The sequence below is a fragment of the Oryzias melastigma genome, linkage group LG8 (genome assembly GCF_002922805.2).
Source record: "Oryzias melastigma strain HK-1 linkage group LG8, ASM292280v2, whole genome shotgun sequence".
Lineage (NCBI taxonomy): Eukaryota > Metazoa > Chordata > Actinopteri > Beloniformes > Adrianichthyidae > Oryzias > Oryzias melastigma.
In genome coordinates, this window is record NC_050519.1 from 24074310 (window position 1) to 24099170 (window position 24861).

The following is a 24861-nucleotide window of genomic DNA, read 5'->3' on the forward strand; positions in this document are numbered from 1 at the left end:
AAAGGCATTAAGGCAGTCACTAAATCAGCCTATTATCATCTCAAAAATATCTCAAGGATTAAAGATCTGATGTCTAAGCAGGACCTGGAGAAACTAGTGCATGCTTTCATCTTTAGTCGACTTGATTACTGTAACAGTGTTTTTACAGGACTACCAAAAAAATCCATCAGGAAACTGCAGCTTATTCAGAACTCTGCTGCTCGGGTTCTCACAAGGACCAAGAAAGTAGACCACATCAGTCCAGTTCTGAGGTCTTTACACTGGTTACCTGTCTGTCAGAGGATAGACTTTAAAGTTCTGTTACTGGTTTATAAAGCTTTGAATGGTTTAGCACCAAAATACATGACTGACCTCCTGACCCAGTATGTACCAGCCAGACCTCTCCGCTCATCAGGATCCGGTCTTTTATCAGTTCCTAGAGTCAGAACTAAACATGGAGAAGCTGCATTCAGCTTCTATGCTCCACAGATCTGGAACAGACTTCCAGAAAACCTTAGATCTGCTGAAACACTCAGTGTATTTAAATCCAGGTTAAAGACTCACCTGTTCTCAGTTGCATTTGATTAATATGTATTCAAAAGTTTACGTCCGCACTGTTTATCTATGCTTGTTTAAAATTAAAATATTTTTACTTTCTTTTAATTTTACTTTAATGATCACATTTTTACTATTTCTTTTGATTGTTTCTTTGAATGTTTTATATAAAGCACTTTGCATTGTCTCTGTACATGAAATGTGCTATACAAATAAACTTGCCTTGCCTTGCCTGGTGTTCCAAACAGGAAGTACCGGCTAGCTCCAAGAAGTCAAAATGCCATAGACTTCTATAGAGAAATAAACAGCTGTTACTCAGTCATTCTCAGAATAACAACAAACCCTAGTTCAATGCTAAGCCTTGTTTTTTTATAGCATTTTTTTCTGCAGTTTGTCATTCATGTTAGAAATGGAACAATCAGATGCCTCAATAAAGACGGTAGTGCCTTTTGGCCCCTACGTGCAACATTCAAAACATTTGAAGACCGATTTCGTGTAGTCTGCGTTCAGTGTGTGGACTGCCAGTAAGCTCACTCCTAATTGGTGAGAATGGTTGCCATAGAACAGGTGACTCCGACTCATACTAATTACAGCATATGTAAGTCACCTGGCTCCAATATGGCAGAATCTGCATCCCCAAAAAAAGGCGGCTGAATTGATTTCGTGGAAGTCAGTCACTTTCTATGGATGGTGTCACACTCACTCGCTCTAGTTCTCTGATACATTCAATAGTTGTCCCAGAAAAATCGTCAAAACTAGCCCATGAAAATGAAAAGCTAATAAACTTCTCTGGATGAAGGAAAATCACTCAAGCTCAAGCACAGATTGAGAAAACAGCTCCTCAACCTTATGCTCATTTTTCCTTTTTCTGTTTTCCCTCAGATGTGCTCTTTCTGCCACGTGTGTCCTCTTTGTGAAACTGCTTGCAAACCTGGTGAGTCAATCTGGAGCTGCAGAACAGAAACAACAAATTACTTTACCACAAAGAGGACAGATTTGTGTGGAACACAGTTGTGTCAAAAGATACTATTGTGTTAATGAATGCAGTTTCTCTGGCTGGTGTTTTGACACTGTAGGTGAGGGTTTTCAAACTCAATGAATCGCACAGGAGGCCCAGATCCATTACACACCTTAAGATAAGCATTCATTGAACACTCTAAAACAACATTTTTAAAACTTTAAAACCATAACTATTCTAACATTAATATGAATAAAAACAGGCAGGAATATTATTCCAGATTAAATCAACCTTAAATAACTTTCAATATTTTACTTGCCACAAAAATTTATTTTATCCAAACTATATAAGTTAGAAATAAGCGCAAGATAACAATAACATTAATATAAAAGGATCTGGAGGGCTGGACATAATTATCCGGGAGGCCGGATCCAGCACCGGGGCCTTGACTTAGACACGTGCTGTAGGTTGTGAATAATGATACCAACACAGTAAAGAGTTTACCTGGTTACATTATCAGAAGATGAAGGATGGCTCCAACTCTCTGTCTTGTGCAGATCTCATTTGGTCCAGGACAGAGGAAGAATCACCTCTTGTTTTCTGAACAAATTCCTGTTTTCCTCAGAGATCAATCCTTGGACTTCTTTTTTTCTTTTTGCCACTACAGCTGTCGATTTGTTTCTCTGCTGATGAGCCAAAGTTAGCCGTTCTCTTTGCTCAAAAGCAGTTGTACCACAAAGGCTTCTCCATAGAATCAGATGTTCTGATTCCCCTTCACATTACCATTGGAATTTCTCAATTCTATGTTAAATCAACAATGTTTTCTCTTTATTGTACCACTCTCATAAGTCAAGAAAACATATTTTTTGTGAACATATTTGAAAGAAAGAACTTTAAATTATGTCTATAAATCTTGTTTAACGCAGTCTTATTAGTGCTCGACCATAGTTCTGCCCTTAAATTGTTTTATTTCATGTTTTCATGGTCTGGACGCAGTTCGTCATTTCAGTGGACATCTTTTGCTCTGAATGTTTCCTTTTTGCTCAAGTCATTCAATGTTCTTGGAAATGTTTCTGCCCTCATCTCCACATCCTTTCATGAAGAACAGAAAGTTCCTGCCTCTGCAATCAACACATTTTCCCATAGCAGGGAAACATGGAGTCACACAGCAGCTGAGGTCTAAAGCTTCGCAAACACTCTCATGTGGGAGAAGTAGATAAATACACTCCTCCTGTTTAACGTTTATGCATCGAAGAGAAGACAGAAAAAGTCAAACCAAATGGCTAGTTTATTTTCTGGTGAGAACAGGTGGTTCTGGCTTGTTTGATTCATCTTTTCTCTTTTTTTCCAGGAGGCTTTGTGGATGAAGTGACCGGATCCATCTACAAGTAAGTCTGAATCAATCCCACCCAAGTGCTGTGAGAATTCAAATTGCAGTCTGTGAACTTTGCTTGTTTTTATCCACAGGACTGTAGCTGACATCTTTGATGATGATGATGATGATGGTGATGACAAGGATGCCAACTGAACCCAAACATATGTTGCCACCATGTGGCCAGACTAAGGAAGTTCAGCTCCCTCTCTTTTTTTTCTGGATACCTTTGTAACTGTCTTTAAGATTCATTAAAAAAAATCTTCAGAATTATTTAACACAGATGTCAACAGAACATATTTGTGTTCTGTTCTTATCTGACAAGTTGCACTTTTAAAGATAATATAATTTCACTTGTACTATATTGTCTTAAATAAAACAGACGGACTGTTTTCATTGATCTGAGTCTTGGAGTTTGTCACTGCAGTCTGAACATGCATGACAGGAGATGCAGCCACAGAAGTCCTCACACAGACACAGAGCTTGCACGATTTTGAGTGACAACCTCACAAAAGCATACATAACTTTTCCATTTTATTTCATTTTGTCCATAAGAGGAAAACTGGTTTATAAGCACAAATATTGTGTGTAATCACTACATACTTTAGGGATTTGAGTGCCAGAAGAACAGTGAGGATTTGTTGAGGAACAGAGTCTCATTGAAGTTTCTCAGATAGCTGGAGCAAGCAAGTGTGAGAGGACTACACTACCAGTAGTGTAGCACCTGAAAGTGCTACCAACCTGAAATAGGATATGAAAGAATAAGAACTGCCATGATTTACTTTGGGTCTCTGCCTGCTCTTTATAGTGTGGAAGCCAACATGAATACAGATAATATTGCAAACAGTTTTAAAGCTAAATAAGACCTAGCTGTGCTAATTCAGTCAAAAGAAGCACCTATTTGGGATGGATTGTGTTCTTCAAGGGACTTAGACTTCAGTGGTTTGTCTGCTCATCCAAGCAGCCTCTTTAAGTCTAACAGTTGATGGAGAATTCAGTTTCTTTATGATCTGACTGCTTCAAGGTTGTGGCTAAAAGCTCAGTAAGTAGATGCCATGTGAGAAGTTGCAAATGTCAGTGATCTAGAGTTTATTAGAATCCAATGTCAATTGGATGTCTCAGTGTGGCTCAGAAAAGGGGCTCTCCTCTGAGGACCTGACCAGTGGAGAACGTCCAGTTTGCTTCAATTGTGTGATGATGCATTCAGCTGAAGGCTGACAGCTTCCGGTGCGACTCTGTACAGCATTTTTAAATCACTTCTGATAACAGTGTCTCTATCTGGCTTAAAAATAAAAATATAAACAAATTAAAGCCACGAGCTGCATTCTGTGGCCATCAGGCATTACCCACTCTCGCCTCACCATGCCCACTCTCTACTCACCCTCACTCTTCCTCTCAACTCCTGCTACCTTGATCAAAGCCACACAAGAAAACTTCATAAGTAAAGCACTTTTTGTAAAATGGCTTCTTTTATGTTGTTTTTTTTTTCTCCATTGCAACTATTTTATGTCTTAATTGCCTAGGGTTGATAATCAGGTCTATGTCAATTTTAGAAGAATTGGCAAAAGTAAACTCTTTATTTTCTTGGCAACGGAGGATTTTTGTACACCACACTGGTATTCCTACTATTTTCATATGTTATATTGTTTCATTCAGTTTAAGCCAGAAATACATGTGCTAAATTGTCACATTATTCCGATAAAAAATATGTACTTTTGTGAGGTTGCCACACTAATGGCATTCAAAATATACAACTTCCAATTTCAACTTTTTTTTTCCCCGAGTGGATTCCCAATGATGCACAAGGAAGAGAGAATGTACAGATAGATAAGAGACATAAGATAGGACAAAATAAGATGGGTCTAAATACCCAGGAGGAACATTAAAGGGCCTTTCTTAAGCTTTTCAAAGTAAACTGTATCCATACATATGATCATTTATTACCTTTGCACACTTAAGATAAATTATTTATGAAATCTGAGTTATTTTCGTGAGCACTTTTTCACAAAAATTGTTCGACCACAATGTGGTCTATATCCGCCAATGTTGTGAGCATCGATGCATGCTAGTTTTTCTTCTGGGAAATTTCTAGTGCACCAGAATTTGGAATTGTGGGGTGGCCTTGGTGAAGCTGTAGGTGGGGTGGTCGACTCCTGATCGGAAGATTGTGGGTTCGATCCCTGCCTTCCCCACCCATGTGTCGAAGTGTCCTTGGGCAAGACACCCAACCCCGAATTGCCTCTGGTGGAAGGTTGGCGCCAGTGTTCGGCAGCGGAACCACTACCAGTGTGTGAATGTGTGCGTGAATGGGTCTGTGACTGTGAAGCCCTTTGGGCCCTTGAAAGAGGTAGAAAGCGCTATAGTATACGCCATTTACCATTGTAGATTCGGACAGCACTACAAAATGGCAAACTCATTATATAGTGCGATATGTAGTGAGTAGTGAAGGAATTCAGACACAGCCCCAGTCATTTTCTGGGATTGGGAGGGGATGGGGCTTAGAGAGATTTTTAGAGGATTGCTCAGAGATGTGTTAATGATTACAATACTGCTTTGTGGGCTTTTTTTTGTATGAGGAACTAAACATTATAATGCATTTAAAAGCTCAAAAAGTTGATTTTGTGTGAAATAGGCCCTTTAAATTTGTAGAAAGTAGTAATTGAATTTTTTTAAATTCCAGATAATGGCCCCTTCTCGAGGTCAAAGGTCAATGAATCTTTGAGTCTGGTTGTAGACTTAACCTGGTGGCGTGTGCATGAAATTTCATAGGCACAAAAGTTTTCCTTTGCCATTTTGTGTGAAAATATGTGAAAATGTATTACAAAATGGCCGCTAAGCTGTAGATCCACACAGTGTATATCTGTTTATCTCTATTTTCGGTCCATGTATAGGTCCAGTGGTCATCCCATGATAACTTTAAACGTTCAGTGGATATCCCCAACAGATGTGTTTGGTTTCAAAAGTAGATTTTGAAATTATTTTCCAGCCCCTTTAAGAAATTTTGACCGCAATGGTGTTATTGATGGTTTCACCTGCTGTGATGTCGTTTTGTTTGTTTTTTCGGGGTGGGGGTCGTTCTCCATGCCAAAAACATTTTATAGGTTTTAGGTGTGTGCAAATTTTGTTGAGTTTTTGAGAATTTTAAAAATTAAGATTAGATTTAGATTTAGATTGTTGAAGCCTTGCTTTCCAGGACTGCTGTGGGACAGAATTTGCCAAAGACATTAGTGAAAGACATTACTAAGGAGTAATTTTCCCTTTTAAACTTGAAAGAAAATTTAAAAGGGAATGTTTAAAGGTGTTTTTTTATTGTATTTTTATTGTTATTACAATTCTTGTAGTTGTTTCTTTTGCTAATTTCTATGTATTTATTCCCTAGATGCTGGTAAAATGGGCAGGAAAAATAGAACTACTGTATCTGTCCTGTGAACGTCTCACGGATTGAACTGTACTTCCAACGTCTGTACAGCAGGTGGCGGTATGGGTCTTCAAACCAAGGTTAAATGAGCAGAAGAAGAAAGAAAGACTGAGTAGAAGAAGAAACAGACGCTCCGCTGTAGATCGAAATGGCGGCGCCAGCAGAGAGGATGGAGGTGAGGTCTTTGAGCGGGAAAAACGACCATGTGAGCTCGAGGAAACGTCCGCGAGCGTTCTCCCAGGCGGCGGAGCGGCGATTTTCGCCGCTGAGTTGATGTTAGCGCTGCGGTCCCAGGGCCATGCTGCCACTCATTCATCAGTGTCGCATTTAGGGGAAAAATCGGGGAAAACAATTACACCGTTCTAACGGGCGTTTATTTGCGACGGGATCAGACGTGTGTTCTCGGGTTGACGTTGAAGTGATAGCCGGGGCCGGCACGCGGCTGGCCGGCTGAGCCAGGACAGCCTTCAGACCGCATGGAGTCTAACGTGTTAGCTGCCGGGCTAGTTAGCTGCTCGTGCTAACACATTTATGCTGAGTTCGGATCATCCGAACATTAGTCTCCGAGAGTTTACTTTTTAACTCTCAACCAACGTGATACATTGCGGGCCCCCACGTGGGTCACTCCAATTGCTGCCGGTTTATAGAAAACATGAAGCGTTTCTGTCGAGCCCAGAGCGGATACCGGCGAGCGGGTCGTCCTGCTGTAACTGTTTTATCCCGGACTAGTGTTCGGTACAGGTCTGAGTGAACCCGCCGTCTTATGATTTTTTTTGTGTTCCTGGCGATGGACGGCCCAACAACAGAGCCTGGTTCTGGAAGTTGGTATGCGCTTTATCCTCCTGCAGCTTTGTTTCAAGAAAGAACGAACTTCCGTTTGTTTAACACGAAGGATTAAAACTCCATCTACTCGTAGTCTCTTCGGGGAATTTATGATCCTTTGGTGATGTGAAGTCGTTGTGTGGATTCGGTTCCTCGTTTCTGAGGCTCCGGTACCGGAGGCGGGTGGTTAGGTGTCAATCATCACTCTTCTGTGTTCTCTGTGGTTCCTGTGCTGATCCTCAGACATTAATTCAGTTTTTCTCCCTTGAGGTTTCTCAGGGGGAGAGCTCAGCCAAGCCTGCAGCTGAAGACATGACGTCAAAGGACTACTACTTTGACTCCTACGCCCACTTTGGCATTCACGAGGTATGCTTTCATGTTTAGTTCAACCTGCCGCGATGATGTGGACTCCTTTGTTCGTCTCCTCAGCTGCCCTTTGTTCTGTTCCTGTAGGAGATGCTGAAGGATGAGGTTCGCACCCTGACCTACCGCAACTCCATGTTCTACAACAAGCACTTGTTCAAAGACAAGGTGGTTCTGGACGTGGGCAGTGGGACGGGCATCCTCTGCATGTTTGCCGCCAAAGCTGGAGCCAAGAAAGTCATTGGGGTATGAATGTGTGGACCTCGTTTGGTGGCGCTCGGCAGAGCCTTGTCTCATCACCGTGCTTCTGCTGTTACAGATAGAGTGCAGCAGCATTTCTGACTACGCTGTCAAAATAGTGAAGGCCAACAACATGGATGATGGTGAGTCAGCCGCGGCTGAGATGTTGGCATGTGTTGATCGCTGAATGTGAAGTGAAAGTTCTGAGGTCTTCTGTTTCTAGTTGTGACCATAATCAAGGGGAAGGTGGAGGAGGTGGAGCTCCCAGTGGAAAAAGTTGATATCATCATATCAGAGTGGATGGGCTACTGTCTGTTCTATGAGTCCATGCTCAACACAGTCATCTATGCCCGCGACAAGTGGCTGGTGGGTGCTCTCTTCTGTTCATCAGTGCCTCCAAATAACTAAATCATCACCATTTATTGCATCTGAGAATTGGAGAGTGTCATAGGGCTGCGCAATATGAGGAAAACTGCAATATGCGATATTGTTGATCAATATTAAATTGTTGATGTTATTTGTGATTCATCAGCAGGTAGTAAAACAAAAAACAACTAATGTATAATTTCCAGTTCACTGCAACAGTTTTATTTTGAAAAAGTCAACATTAACTTGATAAATGGCATTACCTGTGATAATGCTAGTGTGAATGCTGTAAGCTGAATGTGGCTGCCACAGATGCTAGAGCCGAGGCTTGCTAAAATATTGGCTGAATGCCAAATTGGCACAAAAAAACCTGGAAAAATGTCTAAAATAGTAAAAAAAAAACTAGCATATTGTTGCATTATTAGCTAGACTCCAAATCATCATAAAAACTGGAATAATGTCTAACTTTTCCAATATTTAGCAATATGCTAAAATATGAGCTAAAATCCAAATTAGCTTTAAAAAATGGGAAAATGTCTAAATTGACCAAAAACAGCTAGCTTAATGCTAAAATATTTGCTAAAACCTAAATTAACCTAAAAAAATGTCTAATTTTGCCAAAATAACTAGCATGTTGTTAAAATATTAGCTAAACTCCAAATCAACATAAACAACTGGAAAAATGTCTAAGTTTGCCGATATTTTAGCATATTGGTAAAATATTAGCTAAAGTCTAGATTGTCTACATTTACCAAGAGCAGCTACCATAATGCTGAACTCCAAATTAACCCCCCCCCCACACACACACACAAAGGAAAAATGTCAAAAATGAGCTAAAACCAGCTACTGTTTTGCTAAACTCCAAATTACCCTAAAAAACAAACCCAGTAGTTACTGAACATTTTAAGGTTTGAATGGCATCTAGCTGAAATACACAGAAGTTCACAAGTTTCAAAGGCCAGAAAGCTTTTGAAAGATTTGAGCAATTTATCATTAATTTCCTATGGGGCATATTTTGCTCAATATTTCAAAAACTAGTTTCTGAATACCAAAAGTACAAGCAGTAATGTCCTGAACAAACTGAACGTTTAAATACCAAGATTACTGAAATCACTGAATGTGTGATTGAGTTTTATGTGCCAAAAAACATACAGAAACATTTGAGCATTTTTAGACCAGCTACTTTCATTGAGGAGTCAGTTTATGACTTGAATAACTTGCACTAAAGAAAAAAGAATATTAAGATGTTAAAATATCCAAACAAGAATGGTTATTCTGACCAATAGAATGACTTAGTAATAGATGTTTATCTCTATAGAAGTCTATGGACCAGCGGATACTTCTGTTTGGAACACCAGGGGGGGTCACTCGCTCCAGTTTTCTGATAGTCAATAGTTTATATGTAAATGGAAAAAAAAATGTTTTGATTAAAGTTTCAATCAAAGGAAGTTCAGCAGCTGGAATCCTCAGTCCATCCATCAATACCGTAAAAACAACCATCTGCTTTAAAATAATCAGTCACGATCGTCTCCTCGCTACATCTGTGATAAATGTTGTTTCCCAAAAGAGCATTCATAAACTAACATCCCACCTCCTCCTTCACAGAAGCCGGATGGACTCATTTTCCCTGACAGAGCTACACTCTATGTCACAGCCATTGAAGACCGGCAGTACAAGGACTACAAAATCCACTGTGAGTATGACACATGACGCGGGCGCGGCCAGGGTCCACCAAGGCGTGATGGTCACTTTTGTGTGATCTGTTTCAGGGTGGGAGAATGTGTATGGCTTCGACATGTCCTGCATCAAGGAGGTGGCCATAAAGGAGCCCCTGGTAGATGTGGTGGATCCCAAACAGCTGGTCAGCAACTCCTGCCTGATCAGGGTGAGTCCTGTGGGAGGGGCTTCCTCCATCACACACTTGTGCGCTCTGCTGAAGATTATGTTTGTGTTTTCAGGAGGTGGACATCTACACGGTGAAGGCAGAGGACCTGACCTTCACCTCGCCCTTCTGCCTGCAGGTGAAGAGGAACGACTACATCCATGCTCTGGTCACCTATTTCAACATCGAGTTCACCCGTTGCCACAAGAGGATCGGCTTCTCCACCAGTCAGTGTGCCGCTCTTTCTGCTCACACTCAGATTTCTGCCATCTTTGTGGGGTTTTCAGATCGTCCTCATTGAAGCAGCTCTGAATCGCTCACAGCTTAGCTTTTCCAGTGGTTTGGCATCTACTTCATGAGATCTGAAATGAGGCTCTGAAGTGTGGAAAAACTTCGGTGTTCCTGCTCAAAGCTCTGACCTGGTTTGGTTTGATCGACCAGATCCAGCAGCTTTCTAGTTTCAGAGCTGAAGTTCCTGCATTTTTCCTCTTTGAGGCTTCGCTGTCAAAAAAAACACCTCAAAGGAATTCCTCTTTAATGATTTGACAGACCTGATGCATGCCCCCAAAAAACATCTTTTCTATTTCAAAATCTGGATTTTGAGGACGATGCGACTAAAACAGGATTAATAAAATAAATTTATCAATTTGAGCTTAATAGATCAATAATCAATTTAAAAAAAAAATTAATTGATTTAGCACATAATGCTAAAGTCTGCTAGCTTGATGCCAACATATAATTGAATTTCCCATAGGACAGCTAATGCTAACGCTCTGTCAACTTAAGTATACATTGCTGACTAAATGAACAACTTTATAAACTCACAGGTATAAATTTTCCTAACTCTTTTAAGAAAATATTTTAAAGTCATTTTTGGTTTAAAACATCATTTTTTTCATCATACTTTCTTTTCCTTCTGGAATAAGGTGTAATGCTATAGCGCGATCGCCACCCAGTGTCCAAACTGAAACGTCCTCCAGAAGAAGCAGAACAATGTTTTCAATGTTAATGATCTGAACATTTTTGTTAGAAATTATAATCCATATCCAGCCCTAGATGTGACATCTCTGATAGTTTGAACTGGATCAGATGTCGTACCAGTAGGAAGCTGCAGGGGGCGTTGTCTTGAAAGAAGCAGGGCATCAGTCCCTGAGGCTTTCAGCTTTTGTGTGCTGGTCTCTGGAAGTGTGCTCAGCCTCCTCCCTGTTGATCCCACCAGGTCCAGAGTCCCCGTACACTCACTGGAAGCAGACAGTCTTCTACCTAGAGGACTACCTGACTGTGAAGAGCGGAGAGGAGATCTTTGGCACCATCAGCATGAAGCCAAACGTCAAAAACAACGTAAGCAGAGAAGGCGGATGGTGTGTGGTCTTCATGTTCTCGGTGTGACCTCTTGTTGTTGATTTGCAGAGAGACTTGGACTTCACCATCGACGTGGACTTCAGTGGTCAGCTGTGCACGATGGCCAAGTCTCTGGAGTACCGGATGCGTTAGATGTTTGTCTTCATTATGGACAAATGTTAAAGTGGGAGCTTCTGTTAGGTTATTGCTCCCTTGCAGCAACATTTTAGATTTTTTTTCTTTCTAATTTTCTTATTCCGACATTAACAGTATTTAAAGCATCTTCACGTCTTTGAGTTTAAAGGTGATCTGTGTGATTCTTTGTGCAGTAGTTCCTTGAGACATTTGCTAAACATCATCATGGTTTCAGGGTCTTTTGCATGTGCGGGTTCGTCTCCATGGAAACGCGGTGGACCCCCCTCTGTTTCCTCTGCTGTAGTCTCGTTTGGTTCAGTGTTCTGGTTTACATGTTCCACAGATCTGCAAAAGCCCGACCCAAAGGCCGTTCCAGTCCGATAAAACTAAAAGGTTTTCTGTTTGTTGTTCTGTTGTTTTTTCGCTGCTTTTTTTTAAAAAACAAAAAAATAAAGAGTAAAGTGTCTTCATTTTAATAACTGTACATTCTGAGCTGTGAAAGCCCCCCTCCATTCATTCAGTTCCTGTTCAGCTGCAGTTTGGACCGGATCCTGTGTGAACATGAACATTCGTCTGCAGTTGATCTGATAATGTGACTGTAAATAAAACATCTTTACCACCACAGGAAACGTCAATAAACCTCCTGAATCATGGACATTCAGACTTCTATGTGAGTTTGGAAATAATGGAGAAGGTTTGGAACTGTTGTTACTAAATAAACTCCAGTTTATCTGAGGAAATCTCTGTGAACGCTCCACCCAGACTCCCCAAACCTGAAGAGAGAAATGGGAAATATCTTATAGAACGATCAGTCATTTGTAGTAAGGATTTGTCTTAAAAGAAAGTACAAACTTTGTTTCCTAAATTATGATTAATGGATGAGGAAGAACAGGTTATAACTGAGATCACCGGAACAAAAGATGTCTAGAATAAAATCTGAATTAAGAACTGGCCCTGAGCCCTTGACTGTGTATGAGAACTGGACTGAGTGACCCCTCCATCTTGGGGTTCCAAAAAGGAAGTACCTGCTGGCTCCAAGAAGCTATAGACTTCTATAAAGAAATAAAAAGCTATTTGTCAGTCAAAATAACCATTCTTGCTCTAAGACATTTTTTAACATCATCTTGATTACACACATTTTTATGTTTTTAACTGCAAATTGTTAAAGCTATAAACTGACCATTCAGATGCCTCGGTAAATGTTGTATACTTGTATAGCGCAGTCACAGTCCCATTCACACGCCAACGAAAACTGGCACCAACCTTCCACCAGAGGGAAGTTGGAGTTCAGTGACTAACCTAAGGACACCTAAACACAGTAAAAGCACGTGTTCAAAACTTTTCTGTCGTAGGAGTGTGGTCTTCCAACAAGCTCGCTACTGCTTGGAGAGAGTGGTTGCCATAGAAACACTGCTTACTGGAGATTTCAGGCTCTGGCTTTATGATGAAAAATGGCGACTGAATTTACTTAATTTCGCAGGAATCAGAAGTAAGTTATTTTCCGTACATTTGCTCAGTCTAGTTTTTATATACAGTCAATGCACCAAGCAGAAAAACATTCTGCTGTGATCCAGAAACATTCATTCATGCTCCTGAAAAGTCTTGAGGTCTCCAGGAGGCTGAAGTGTCTGATTTTTTTAGTAGCTAGTTTTTGACATTCACCTGAGGACTGCATGATGGTTTGGGGTCTCTAGCCTCACAGTGAGAAGTTTCTGGTTCTAATCCCTGTAGGACTGCCACGGTTAGTCGACTAATTGACGAATATTCGACTATTAAAATAGTTGACAACAAATTTAATAGACCCTTTTCATGTGACGTCACACATCACCGGAAAGTGCAGTCGCTTCCGGCTCAAATTGTTAAGAACAGTAAAGCTGTCAGCTGAACACTGTTTAAAGCATTTACACAAATATTAAAGGATAACCTAATCAGTTCTAACTGAAATTTGTATAATTATCATATTAGAAATGTCCTACCTGGTTGTATTAGATTCCTCCTCTGAGATAATTCATAAATCAAAGTACAAATGTCAGTAATCCTGTCTGCAGTCAGATTGCAGCAGCTCAGCTGATCCACAAATTCCTCTGGATGATATTAAACCAGCGTGTCTGACATTAAAGTCAAACGTATTTCTGTTGTAATGTTTTCTACTGCAGTCAGTGAGCTGCTGTTAGCTCAGCCATAGTTCTAACATCACTCCTCTTTGTTTTTGTTCATAACTGTGTCTGATCTGTGGGAAAATGAAGGTAAAAAAGGATAAAACAATTAGCTAAAACCGGTCAAATAATTAAAAAAAAACATTGTTTGACAAAATCCTTTTTTTTGTTCCAAAACACTGGAAGATTACATACATTTGTGTTTTGATTTGTGGACGATTAGGAGACAAAGACGAAAACAAGTACGTAGGAAATTTATTAAATGAATATTGTACAATTTACTGTTACAATTAACTTTAATTATTTCCAGAAAACGGTGTGGAACAGTGTTCAGTTCGTTTTACCAGTGTTACGGCTGTGGCCGTATTTGGTTTCGTATTTTCGTTTTGGTTCTGTGGATTTTGGTCAGAGTGGGACTTGTGTATGTTTTGTGGATCTTTGTGTCTTTGTTCATTTGTTTCAGGTGTGGTGCTGGAGGTGTGGCTCCCATAGACTGTAAAAATAATGGACTGAGCGAGCAATGAGGTGCCCCATTGGAAATGCATTACTTCCTCTCCTCGCGAAAGTAGGCCGCCGCTTTCACCGTCAATTCCTGAAACGGATATCGCCATTCGCAAACAATCTCCAGGGATTGATTGGTCTGAGTCGCTGTGAGTCATAGCTGAGTCATGGAATCTATAGGAAGGACTGTCGCCAATTTGGAGTGAGTTTATTGCAACCGTCCACCTCTTTCCACGCCTCGACCACGAGACCGCGGGATGTAAACAGATTCTACTTTAATAACGGCGGAGAATTGTACAAGTCATTGTTGAAGTCCTTGAGGGAGAACCATTCCAACATTTGATTCTGTCAGCGGTCCTTTGGGATTTACTTACATTTATTCCTTTTGGTCGAGATAAAAGGAGCATTTGGGTGACGCCGCTGGAGAACTGCGCGTGTCCCCCTCGCGAGCCGCCGCAGCGTTATTTCACATGCGCTGCCATGCTAGTCTGACCAGATGCACGTGAGAAGTGTGTTCAGCGGTATTTAAAATAAATAACCATCCTAACAAGTGAACAGCTGGATCTTTTTTCTGTTTAAAAATACGACCAGGTCCTTTCAAGTTTGTCTCGCGCTCCTCAGACGGCTGCATCTAATTCAGGCTGAAGCTGGAAAAGTTCGGCGAAGATGAAACTTTGGTTGATTTTATGCGCATATACGCAACTTATAATTTATAAGCTACAATCAAAACAGTGAAATAAAGAAAAACGAACGTTAAACAAAGAAAAAAGTCCAAAGCACATAACCTCAGAGTGAAATCTATTTCTACAGAGTAAATCCTCATCTAAAAATGTCGACAGCATGCTCCTCTTGTTGTTTTAAACTGCTGCATCGGTACATTCCATTGAGGAAAACAACAGTAGGACAATGATTGGTACATTGTTGAATTGTAAAGTAGGTGTTAAAAGGTCTTCACGGACCCATTGATGAAGTCTGCTCCCATTGGCTACCCGTCATGTGTCAATCAAACCCCCCAGACGTTCGACGTCAGACCCACAAACGCTTATTGAGCCATCTGATTGGTCAATTTATAACTCTAATAACTTGTGATAATGGAAAAAAATCTTTAAAAAAAATTAAGATTAGAAAAAAGAAGTTAATCAGAAAGCAGCAGAGGAAGAATGATTATTCTGAGATATAAAATGACTGAGAAATAACTGTCTGTTTCTCAATGTAAGTCAATGGGACTTTGGCCTTTTTGCAACCCAGTGGTACTTCCTATATGGAACACGGAAGGAGGGGGGCTTGCTCTGTCCAGTTATTCTTATACAGTCTATGGTTGTTCCCCATTGGTCCAAGCTGGAGGAGGGAGCCTTCAAAAGCACCATGTGGACCTTCAACACTAGGAGACTGGGTTGCCAACACATGAGAAGGTAGCTGGGCTGCAACCTGTCTCCACTGCAGCTCAGTGATCTTCTCCACCTGTTTAACTTGTGCGCACTTTGTAGTTTTTTTGGTATTTTGTTTAGGTGCCACTCTGTGTTTAGTGTTGGTTAATTTAAGTGAAGCTGTAGGGGTGAACTGCCAAATAAATTTGTTTATATTTTTATGGAGACATTTGTGGCGTTTTTGTTACACATTTTCTTGTTTAATTTACCTTAATGTTAGGCCCCGGACCCCTAGACCACATGGGGCATAACATAAATTAGGGGCTCGTCCAGGATAATTCATCAGGATCCTTTTTTTTTCTGTAATTGTGCGATATGTTTCGTCAAACTATGTATTTGAAAATTTGTCTGGTTAACAGTTTTTCCTTATGGTCCATTTTTGACATCTACATTTGGTGAAGTATGTGACTTCTTTTGCTGTATAAACCGAGAGCATTATTTTGTATTTAAACAGGAAGTGCGTCTACCCTCAGGTTGACCTCAACTGGTTGGACTCAGTTGGCGGGGGTGTAGGTAACAGTGTGGGAGTGGAGGCTGCTGCACTTGTTGCTGATAACCCCAACTGAGCGGAGGCAGGAGTGGAGGCTCCTGCAGCCGTGGCGGATAAAGAGGCAAACCCAACTGATGGTCCAGACCGGGTTGCCATGGAGGATTTGACGCTACTTCCTTCCTCATCAAAGTATTCATTTGTTTTTTCTGTCTTTGAGAATCGGGAAGATTCTGCATTTTGGCCTGGTCAAATCCATGTGTGAAGTTGGTGACTTCAGAAATCTGATCCTCGCTCTCTTTTCTTTCACTGACAACTGGAAAATTTTGCCTTTAGGGTAATATTTTCATTTTATTCTTGTATCTGGTGCCTGACGCATGTTGCTAGGGCTTTGTGGAAAGGTAACCTGTTAACCAAATGTTTAATTCTGTTTAGTGTGGCACACTGGCCCATGGGAGGGAGCCTTCAAAAGCACCATGTGGACCTCCAACACTAGGAGACTGGGTTGCCAACACATGAGAAGGTAGCTGGGCTGCAACCTGTCTCCACTGCAGCTCAGTGATCTTCTCCACCTGTTTTACTTTGTGTGCACTTTGTAGTTTCTTTGTTAGTTTGGTTTAGGTCCCACTCTGTGTTTAGTGTTGGTTAATATAAGTGAAGCTGTAGGGGTGAACTGCCATTTCTTTAGTGTGAGTTTTCTCCTGTTTCTGTTAGTCCAGGGAGGTTAGTGTTTGTCATTGTTTTACTGTTTCTTTTGCAGGTAAGCTCTCTGGGTTGAGTTAGTTGGGGTTCTGTTTGTTATTTTGGCCTTGGTTCACCCTGAAGCCTTTTGCTTCACATTTAGTTTTTTTGTTGTTGTAAATAAATATTGTTATATTTTTAGGGAGACAATTTCTTCTTTAATTTACCTTTGTTAGGCCCCCGACCCCTAGACCACATGGGGTGTAACAACCAGTCTAAATCAAGTGACCAAAAGTTACATATACCTGTGTGACGTCACAGTGAAAAGGGTCTATAATCAGCAAGTCGTTACTTTATATTATATGGAGTCAGAGTGTAGTAAAGTTGAAAGTTATAATGGCATTCTGCTAGATTTATGGACTATTTTGGCATTTATCAAGGCTTTTTGGGCTAATTTGGAGTTTAGCTAATACTTCAGCTGCATGCTAGCTGTTTTGGCTAATTTAGGTTTTTTCTGTTTTTAGGCTAATTTCGCATTTAACTAATATTTTGGCTGGCTATCAGCTTTAGCATTTTCATCTATTATTTTCAGTGTTTTTAGCCATCAGTTTCAGCATCTTCAGCAGCCAAATTCAGCTTCCAGCATTCACACTAGCATTATCACAGGTAATGCTGTGTATGGAATTTTTAGTTAGTTTGAAGCTAATGATGGTTAAGATGTGTGCTTTACATCCTGTTTGCGCATGACCCGATTAGTCGACTAATCAGAAAAAATTATCAAAGATTAGTCGACTATTAAAATAATCGTTTGTGGCAGCACTAGTTCCCAGCTGGGTTCTTTCTGTGTGGAGTTTGCATGTTTGTCCGCATGCATATGTGGGTTTTCTCTGCTCACTCTGGTTTCCTCCCACAGATCAACACACACACACACACACACACACGCACACACACAAGTGTGGTCCTGCAACAGACTGGTCATCTGTTCAGGTTGTATCCGGCCTCTGCCTAACAGTAGCTTGGATAGGCTCCAGCAACCCTATGACCCCTAAAGAAATTCAGCGGGTTCTCAAGATGGATGGACACTCGTCTGAAAGTCGATTTCCTTTGACCAGTAAACAAAAACTATTTTTTACAGCTTCACTTCATGAGTGATCAGAACTCTGATGGGGAGCTTCACGTTTTGCAGATGAGGACTCCACAGAATAGGTGGAAAGCCAAAGGAAGCCCGGCTGTGGGTTCTATTCCAGTTCCTATGAGCTTTTATTCTGTAGTGTGTAATAAAAAACTTTATTGAAAAAAACAGAAATGAGAAAAACAGTGGAAACTAGTGAAGTGTGCAGACGTCCTGCGTGTCACGGCGCTGCCTCCCAGCATCTCTGCCGTCTGTACAAATCAAAGGTAAACCAGATGGGACGTGGTGACGGAAGCTGTTTACCGTTGAAAAGCCCCTCCTCTGGTGGGAGGGGCTTCTGTTGAACAAGGTGGCTGGTCTTGAAGAAGAGCAGTGTTGGCCTGTCTTCTTTGAAGCTGTGCTGACAGCTGGCCGTGGGGGTGAGCTGCAGCCGCTCCTTCAGGACCTGACTGAGGAGCTGCTCCTGCTGCACCTCCACGCTCACCAGAGAGTTGAAGAGGAGCTGAGAGCGGGAGATGTTCACCACTGTACGAACAGAGAACAGAAGGACAAGCCCGTGTCAAACACAAGCCTGAAGGTGGGGGGGCAGATGCAGAACCAGCTGGTGGAGGCTCCATCTTACCTTCAGTGGCTCTGGCATTGATCAGGTTCTTGGTTCTCTCAGACTTCTGCAGAGTCTCCTGAAGAGCCCTCTGGGAGTTAAACTCCGCCTCCTGCAGGGGGACAGTCAGGTTGCCATAGTAACCAGCTCAGTGATAATTCTGTAAGAGACTCTGGAACCCAGAACATCTTGTGGCAGTGAGATCAACAGATGAGAAACAGTTTAGTAAGGACAAAAACATCCAGACACAAAACTGAACTGGGACAGGCTCCTCCCACTTCTACACTACAAAAACAGGAAATAGGCCCTTTTCACAGGGACGTCACAAAAAATGGTGACAATGGTTAATGGATTTAAACCGGAAACCAAAGAACTGAATGCGGTTAAACACTATTTTACATAAATAATAAAAGTTAATCTTACCAATTTCAACAGAAAATGTACAATATTTATTTAATTAAAGTCCTGCTGAACTGTATTTTAATTTCCTGTATTTGATCGTTCACAAATCTAAATAAAAATTTGAATAATCTTTAATATTTGAGGTTCTACTGAAAATATTGACCTTTCATTTGAGCAGATATTATTCTAAAATGTTCTATATTGCTTGATGTTATTTGCACATGTTTTAAGTATAATCAGCACAAAAACTGATGCAAATTCATGTTTGACACATGTAATAGGAGCAGCCAACATGCACATTGCTGCATGTTGGCTGTGCGCGTTTTAACTGAACCCAAGGCTAAATGTAGTTGTTGTTGTAATAAGAAGTATTTGTTGTTTTTTTCGGGGCATTTTAAAGGGTAATTGTAAAAATATGAATGCTTTTAATAGGAATATTTTTTTTGATAATATCTAACTGGAAGTCACTCTGCAAAAGTCAAGCTCCTCCCACACGTGGCAGGAGCTTTAGATATAACAGACTTTTCGAGCAGCAAATTTGACGCTTCTTAAAACAAACACGGTGTACAGTACATAAATTTGATGCTAATTGTATTTGGTGTGGACAGACAATTGATTTTAATAATGCATGCGTGGCGCGAGGTACGCAGCAGCAGCGGGGGGAGAAGGAAGGGGGTGATCCGCGGTACGCGTGTGGGCCGAACCATGGTCAGTGATCTGCATAGGCCACAGATTATCTGTGATCTGTTACACTGCTAATTTCTATACTAAATCAAACGGCTAACTAACCACACGCCAACACTGGTCATAAACAGGAAATCAAGTCTGGAAAAAATATGCAGACTGTAACAAGTTCATTTTTGGATGGAAATAAGATCTAACACAGAGTCAATGCAGAAAGGCTCCTCTTTACAGCCTCTAGTGGTCATTTGAGGAACTGCAGCATTTGGAACATAAAGTGGAGGGCTTGATGCAGACCTTCAATGACTGAAGCTCCGCCTTCAGAGCCAGAGTGGTGTTTAGCTCCGCCCTCTCCAGACAGCTTGGGTCTTGGTTGGTTGCAGAAGGTTCTGGTGAAGGTCTGAGGGCTCCAAGCAAAAACAAAAACATGTTTGAACTCTGACCTGCAGAGAGCAAAGCTTTCCAAACTCAAACATGCATAAGTCAGTTTGTGACTCCTAGAACTGTTCTCGCAGAAAGAGCCGTCAATACTTAGTTACAGATAGTCCACTCTCGTACTGCTCTGCTCTCACAGACTCAAGCGCTTACACACATTCAAAACATTGTGTGCAAATGGACAAACGCCTGCCATGCAACTGCATTAGAACCACCAACTCTTTATGTGGGGGTTGATGATCCGGCTGGGCTGCTGAGATGTAAAGCAGCAGGAGGAAAACCTCAAAGTGTTGTATCACATCCATTTGTAATTTTATAACCGTTAGAAAAATACAAGTAAATGTGATACAACACTGTGAAGGTTTCCTGCTGCTGCTGCTTTATGTGTATTTGCAGATCCACTCAGACTCAGAGCCATAGACAGAGAGTGAGGGACAGCGAGAGAAGCTGCAGCTCCACGGAGAACTGAGGAGCTACTTCATCCTGTGAGCAATGGTCTAACCAGCTTAACCCTCGTGCTCTCTTATGGGGTCCAGATGACCCCACCCTTACATTGAGGTGTTATCCCTTCCATGACAAAGGTGGACAAGGTGGTCAAGACTTCATGTTTACACCAGTAAAGATCGACAATCATTGAAAAAAACAGTTCAGCGCATCGTCTTGTGGGGTCCAGATGACCCCACTTTTAATGTAAACAAGCCTAAGAGGGCGGAAGGGTTAAATATGGTTAATATATGAGAAAAAAGCTCCATATAAGTCAAAGAGACAGTTTCTAAATATGCAAAAAATGAAAATGCAAAGGCTACCACTGCATTATATTTCAAAATAAACTGGATCATGTTTAAAGTGGGCTCATGTTTCCCACACTGCAGGTCTGAAGTATATTGTCTGCGATCAGAAGTTCAATTTGAGGTTTAGATTTAGTTTACTGTGACTCTGCTACTACTGTGAGGGCTAACAAGATGACAATAATAATAAGAAGAAGAAGAACAACTGTTTTTGTGTTTTCACCGTTGCTAAATGACACTTTGGAATGCCATCATATAACTGTCACTAGTCTTCAGACTCCATTGGAGAGAGCAGTTCACCAGGATTTTTTATCATATCTGTTTTTTTTTTTTAACACTGTTGAGTGTCAATAAGAGCAAAAGACGTTAACAGATATGACAACTTCTCAGCACTAAGGAAAAGATGAGAATGGATGTTACAAGTGTCCACAGCGACAGCTTTAGGTTTTTTTTTTCCATGCTAAAGTAGTGAAAATTTCATTCTAAATTGAAAAGACATACCCATAAATAACAATTATTTGATGAATATGTATAGGGACACGGCCCTCAAGAGTTTACTGCTTCAAGGCCTTAGATTTAAGGTTAGGCTACTGCTTGAAGGTCAGATTTTCACATTTCTCAAGATATGTTCATTATGCTATTTATTTTTGCACATTTTGCCCATCAGGGACCGGGTCGTGGGGGCAGCAGTCTAATCAGATACCCAGACTTCCCTCTCCTCTGTCACTTCCTCCAGCTCCTCTAGGGGGACCCCGAGATGTTCCCAGACCAGCCTAGAGACGTAGTCTCTCCAGCATGTCCTGGGTCTACCCCGGGGCCTCCACCCAGTGGGACATGCCCGGAACACCTCTCTAGAGAGGAGTCCAGGAGGCATCCGGATCAGATGTCTGATCCACCTCAACAGTCTCCTCGGGATGCGGAGGAGAAGCGGCTCTACTCCGAGCTCTCTCCAGGTGACTGAGCTTCTCACCGTATCTCTAAGGGAGCGTCCAGCTACCATCCGGAGGAAACTCATTTCAACCGCTTGTAGTCGGGATCTTGTTGTTTCAGTCATGACCCAGAGCTCATAACCATAGGTGAGTACTGGAACGAAGATCGACCAATAAATCAAGAGCTTTGCTTTCTGGCTTAGTTCTCTCTTCAGCACAACAGACCAGTGCAGCGACAGCAAAACGGCGAACGCGGCTCCAATTGGCCTGTCAATCTCATGCTCCGATCTTCCATCACTTGTGAACAAGATCCCAAGATATTTAAACTCCTCCACCTGAGGCTGGAGCTATCCACCTACCCAAAGAAGACAAACTACCTTTGTTTCCATATTGTGCAAAGGACCAAAATAAATGGTGCAGCCCTTTGCTGACCCTGAAGCCCCGCCCCTCAACAATCATGTGTAATCTCAGTGTGAAGGCCTTCATAATCCTGTATTCAAATGGTATTTAAGTTTTCATGAACATATTTGATGCTTTTCAGTCCAAATGAAGCTGTGCTCAACAGTGTTGGATGAGAGGTTACCATGGTGACGCCCTTTGATCCGTCTCTGCCTCCTCCCTGACTGCTGAGCAGCAGTGACAGAAGGCTTTTGCGATCCTTCGACGACAGCCGGCTCTACGAACGTCACCTTCAGCAGATGAGAAATGAATCAGTGTCCAGGAACGTTCAGCCTTTTACAGGCATAAAAACGTGTTTTCTTCTGCCTGTGAGGCTTTCATTTTAAATACAGGACCTGATCAGAAACCTGCAAGAGCGTGGTGCTGTCTGGTTAAAGTGATCTTTTTCTGAGAGCCTTACCATACCACTTTGTGACAGGTGATCCTAATATTACTTTGTGCTACAGTTAAAGCTCTTCTTCTCTACTGATTGATCAGTTCTGTTCTCAAAGATGTTATTGTGCAGGTGAACTTTGCTAAAAGCACAACAACCAGTGATGAGAGTTTTAGATCCCTGTATTTACTGGGAAAAACTGATCTTTGGAAGTGAAACCTGTAGAAACAGGATTTTCCTACATGGTTCTGGTTACTTTCTCATTCCAAACAAAAACCATAGGTGATGCTTGTTGACGATGAGGTTACCTTTGAGGTTTTTCTCCTTCCAGGTGCTCCTTGTGAGCAATCACTCCGGGGCTTCATCTTTGTGTGGAGAAGGTTGGGGGCGGGGCTCGATGTAACTGACAGGTCAAGTTCAGGGCAACAAATGATTGAAGAGGATGGAAGTGGAAGAGGTGCAGGTGAAGGAGACTGGGGAGGAGAAAGGAGGTCCAGGAAACTCATTCTGATGGGAAAGCAAAGGCAGAACCACTCGGTTAATCCCAACCGAGCATGCTCAGACAGACGTCTGTTTGAGAAAAGAAGAAATCCTTCATAAACATCAAAGGTGATCCAAACTTATCCTAATACAAAGATAAGTGATTGCCTTCCAGAACAATTATATTCATATTAATAAGAAGAAGAACAAAACCAAAAGAACTCAAAGAGAAGATAAACTGTTTTGTTTCATCATATTTTTGCCTCTTTGCCTTTAGTATAACAGATGGACTGTTTTTGAGAACTGGATTAAGTGAATGTAAAGTCATCCATAAAAAATGGTTTACTTCCAGTTCCAACCAAACTAAGTCAATTCAGTCACCATTTTTTCTCAGTATGAACGTGGCCTCCTTGGAGTCAGATGCTGTCACTAAGCAGTGATTGATCTGAGTCACCGTATCTATGACAGCCACTCTCGCCACTCAGCTCGTTAAAAGGCCACAACCCAGCATTTAAAAGGAGGCCACACAAACTATGTCAAACGTTTTGAATGTTTGACACAGGGGCCAGCAGACAGTACTGTTATTGAGGCTTCTGATTGGTCAGTTTCTAACCTGCAATAAAGGAAAATGTCATGAAAATGAGTGTCATTCAGCAGGAGCATGTTAAATAGGTAGCAGTGGACCAGTAAAGAACTTAGACGACAGATATTTTACCCAAGGGAAGATATATATATAACCACTGCCGAAGGTCCCATGTTCACCTGTGGCCCCAAGGTCCACCACTGCCTGAACCTTTATATTCCTCTTCTCCCAGACCATAGAGGGGAAAAATCAGAATGACCAAAACATTTTCAGCTTACCTTTAGGGATTGATGACGTATTTTTTCTAAGTTGGTTTGAATAATTCATAGGGATCCTGTTTCACCGAGAACTAGACAGTATTCTAGTTCCATGTTAGACCCAGAGGCCCGTTCTTCCTCTGCTCACGACCGGACAGAACCCGTGGAAGGCTAACAACGTCACGTTCCTGTGACGTCACGGCTCGGGGCTAACGTCCCGCTTTCCCTCCCCAGTCCAAAACACCAACTTCAGTTTGTCAACCCCTGCGAACCAAAGCGCACAGTTTCCTTCTTTCAGTCTGTCTGCCGCTTTTCTTTCAACCTCCACCTACGTCGGACCACACTTCCGCTTCCGGTTCGCGGCCTTTTTTCCTTTCAAACTTTATTTAAAAAGTGAGTCAACAACATTTCAAATGTCAGCAATACAAAATCTGCACTAATAAACAGTGACAATAATATTTTTTGAGTATAATTATTTGTTATTGCTATTTAATTTCATACGATGCACTTTGACACATCACAGTAGTGATGGTAAACTCTTTTTTTTCTTTTTAACAAACTTTATTGCACATTTTTTCAAATTGAGATTCACAATCTGTTATGCAATAATCAATACATCTCACCAATACAAGAATAAAAACCAACCAAAAATTGAAGTAAGCCAAGGATTGTTTTTTCACGTTAAGATATTGGATTTTTCACATTCAGATAGGATTTTGATTTTTGTTTCTCAGAGTTTCGGGTGCTATTAATGTACAAATTGAAATCGTGGTTTTCGTCCAGAGAATTTACTTTTGTTGGCCAAAATAAGCAAGAGATTTATTAAGAACAGACCAGAATCCTTTCGAATATTATTTGATATGTGACCCAACAAGACATATCTTCCAGAACAAAACAACTGTTGAAGCGAGGGTCCTCGATCCTCCTTCAAGTGGGTCTGGAGTCAGGAACCTCAGAGTGAAAGTCTGTTAGAAATTGCACCACAGAGTTCACTCAAAAGACAAAATGCGGTTTCACCTTTCATGAAAGGGAGACTCGGATCAGCCACACAGCAACCA

At 41.3% G+C, this 24861-nt stretch overlaps 3 protein-coding genes across 6 annotated transcripts in view; 2 read left to right on the forward strand and 1 right to left on the reverse strand.

Annotated features, from left to right (window-relative positions):
- Positions 1-3264, forward strand: part of LOC112146014 (protein PFC0760c) — a 7250-nt gene extending 3986 nt beyond the window's left edge. Inside the window, exons 4-6 of the mRNA XM_036213033.1 lie at positions 1417-1468; positions 2844-2880; positions 2960-3264. Coding sequence (XP_036068926.1) covers positions 1417-1468; positions 2844-2880; positions 2960-3020 — 150 coding nt within the window. The 3' untranslated portion in view covers positions 3021-3264. The remainder of the gene's footprint in view (positions 1-1416; positions 1469-2843; positions 2881-2959) is intronic.
- A 3042-nt stretch (positions 3265-6306) lies between these two features.
- Positions 6307-12166, forward strand: prmt1 (protein arginine methyltransferase 1). 3 transcript variants are annotated; one of them, XM_024271564.1, is made up of 10 exons: positions 6307-6457; positions 7375-7470; positions 7558-7713; positions 7787-7850; positions 7931-8073; positions 9679-9766; positions 9843-9958; positions 10032-10182; positions 11175-11296; positions 11366-12166. In XM_024271564.1, the coding sequence occupies exons 1-10, from the start codon at positions 6431-6433 to the stop codon at positions 11447-11449; spliced, it is 1047 nt and encodes a 348-aa protein (XP_024127332.1). In that variant the 5' UTR covers positions 6307-6430; the 3' UTR covers positions 11450-12166. The 3 variants fall into 3 exon arrangements, with proteins under 3 accessions (XP_024127332.1, XP_024127333.1, XP_024127334.1); XM_024271565.1 differs by having other exon boundaries at positions 6314-6457; positions 7384-7470; XM_024271566.2 differs by lacking the exon at positions 6307-6457 and adding an exon at positions 7273-7295.
- Positions 12167-17924: 5758 nt separating this feature from the next.
- Positions 17925-24861, reverse strand: part of ppp1r35 (protein phosphatase 1, regulatory subunit 35) — a 7821-nt gene continuing 884 nt past the window's right edge. Inside the window, exons 1-6 of one of the 2 annotated variants that reach the window (XM_024271558.2) lie at positions 23825-24166; positions 22792-22990; positions 22235-22340; positions 19797-19906; positions 18438-18528; positions 17925-18340 (exon numbers count right to left, since the gene is read on the reverse strand). In XM_024271558.2, the coding sequence (XP_024127326.1) occupies positions 18036-18340; positions 18438-18528; positions 19797-19906; positions 22235-22340; positions 22792-22989 (810 nt within the window). In that variant the 5' untranslated portion in view covers position 22990; positions 23825-24166 and the 3' untranslated portion in view covers positions 17925-18035. Of the gene's footprint in view, positions 18341-18437; positions 18529-19796; positions 19907-22234; positions 22341-22791; positions 22991-23824; positions 24167-24861 lie in introns of those variants that run through there. The other variant, XM_024271559.2, reaches the window with a different exon arrangement.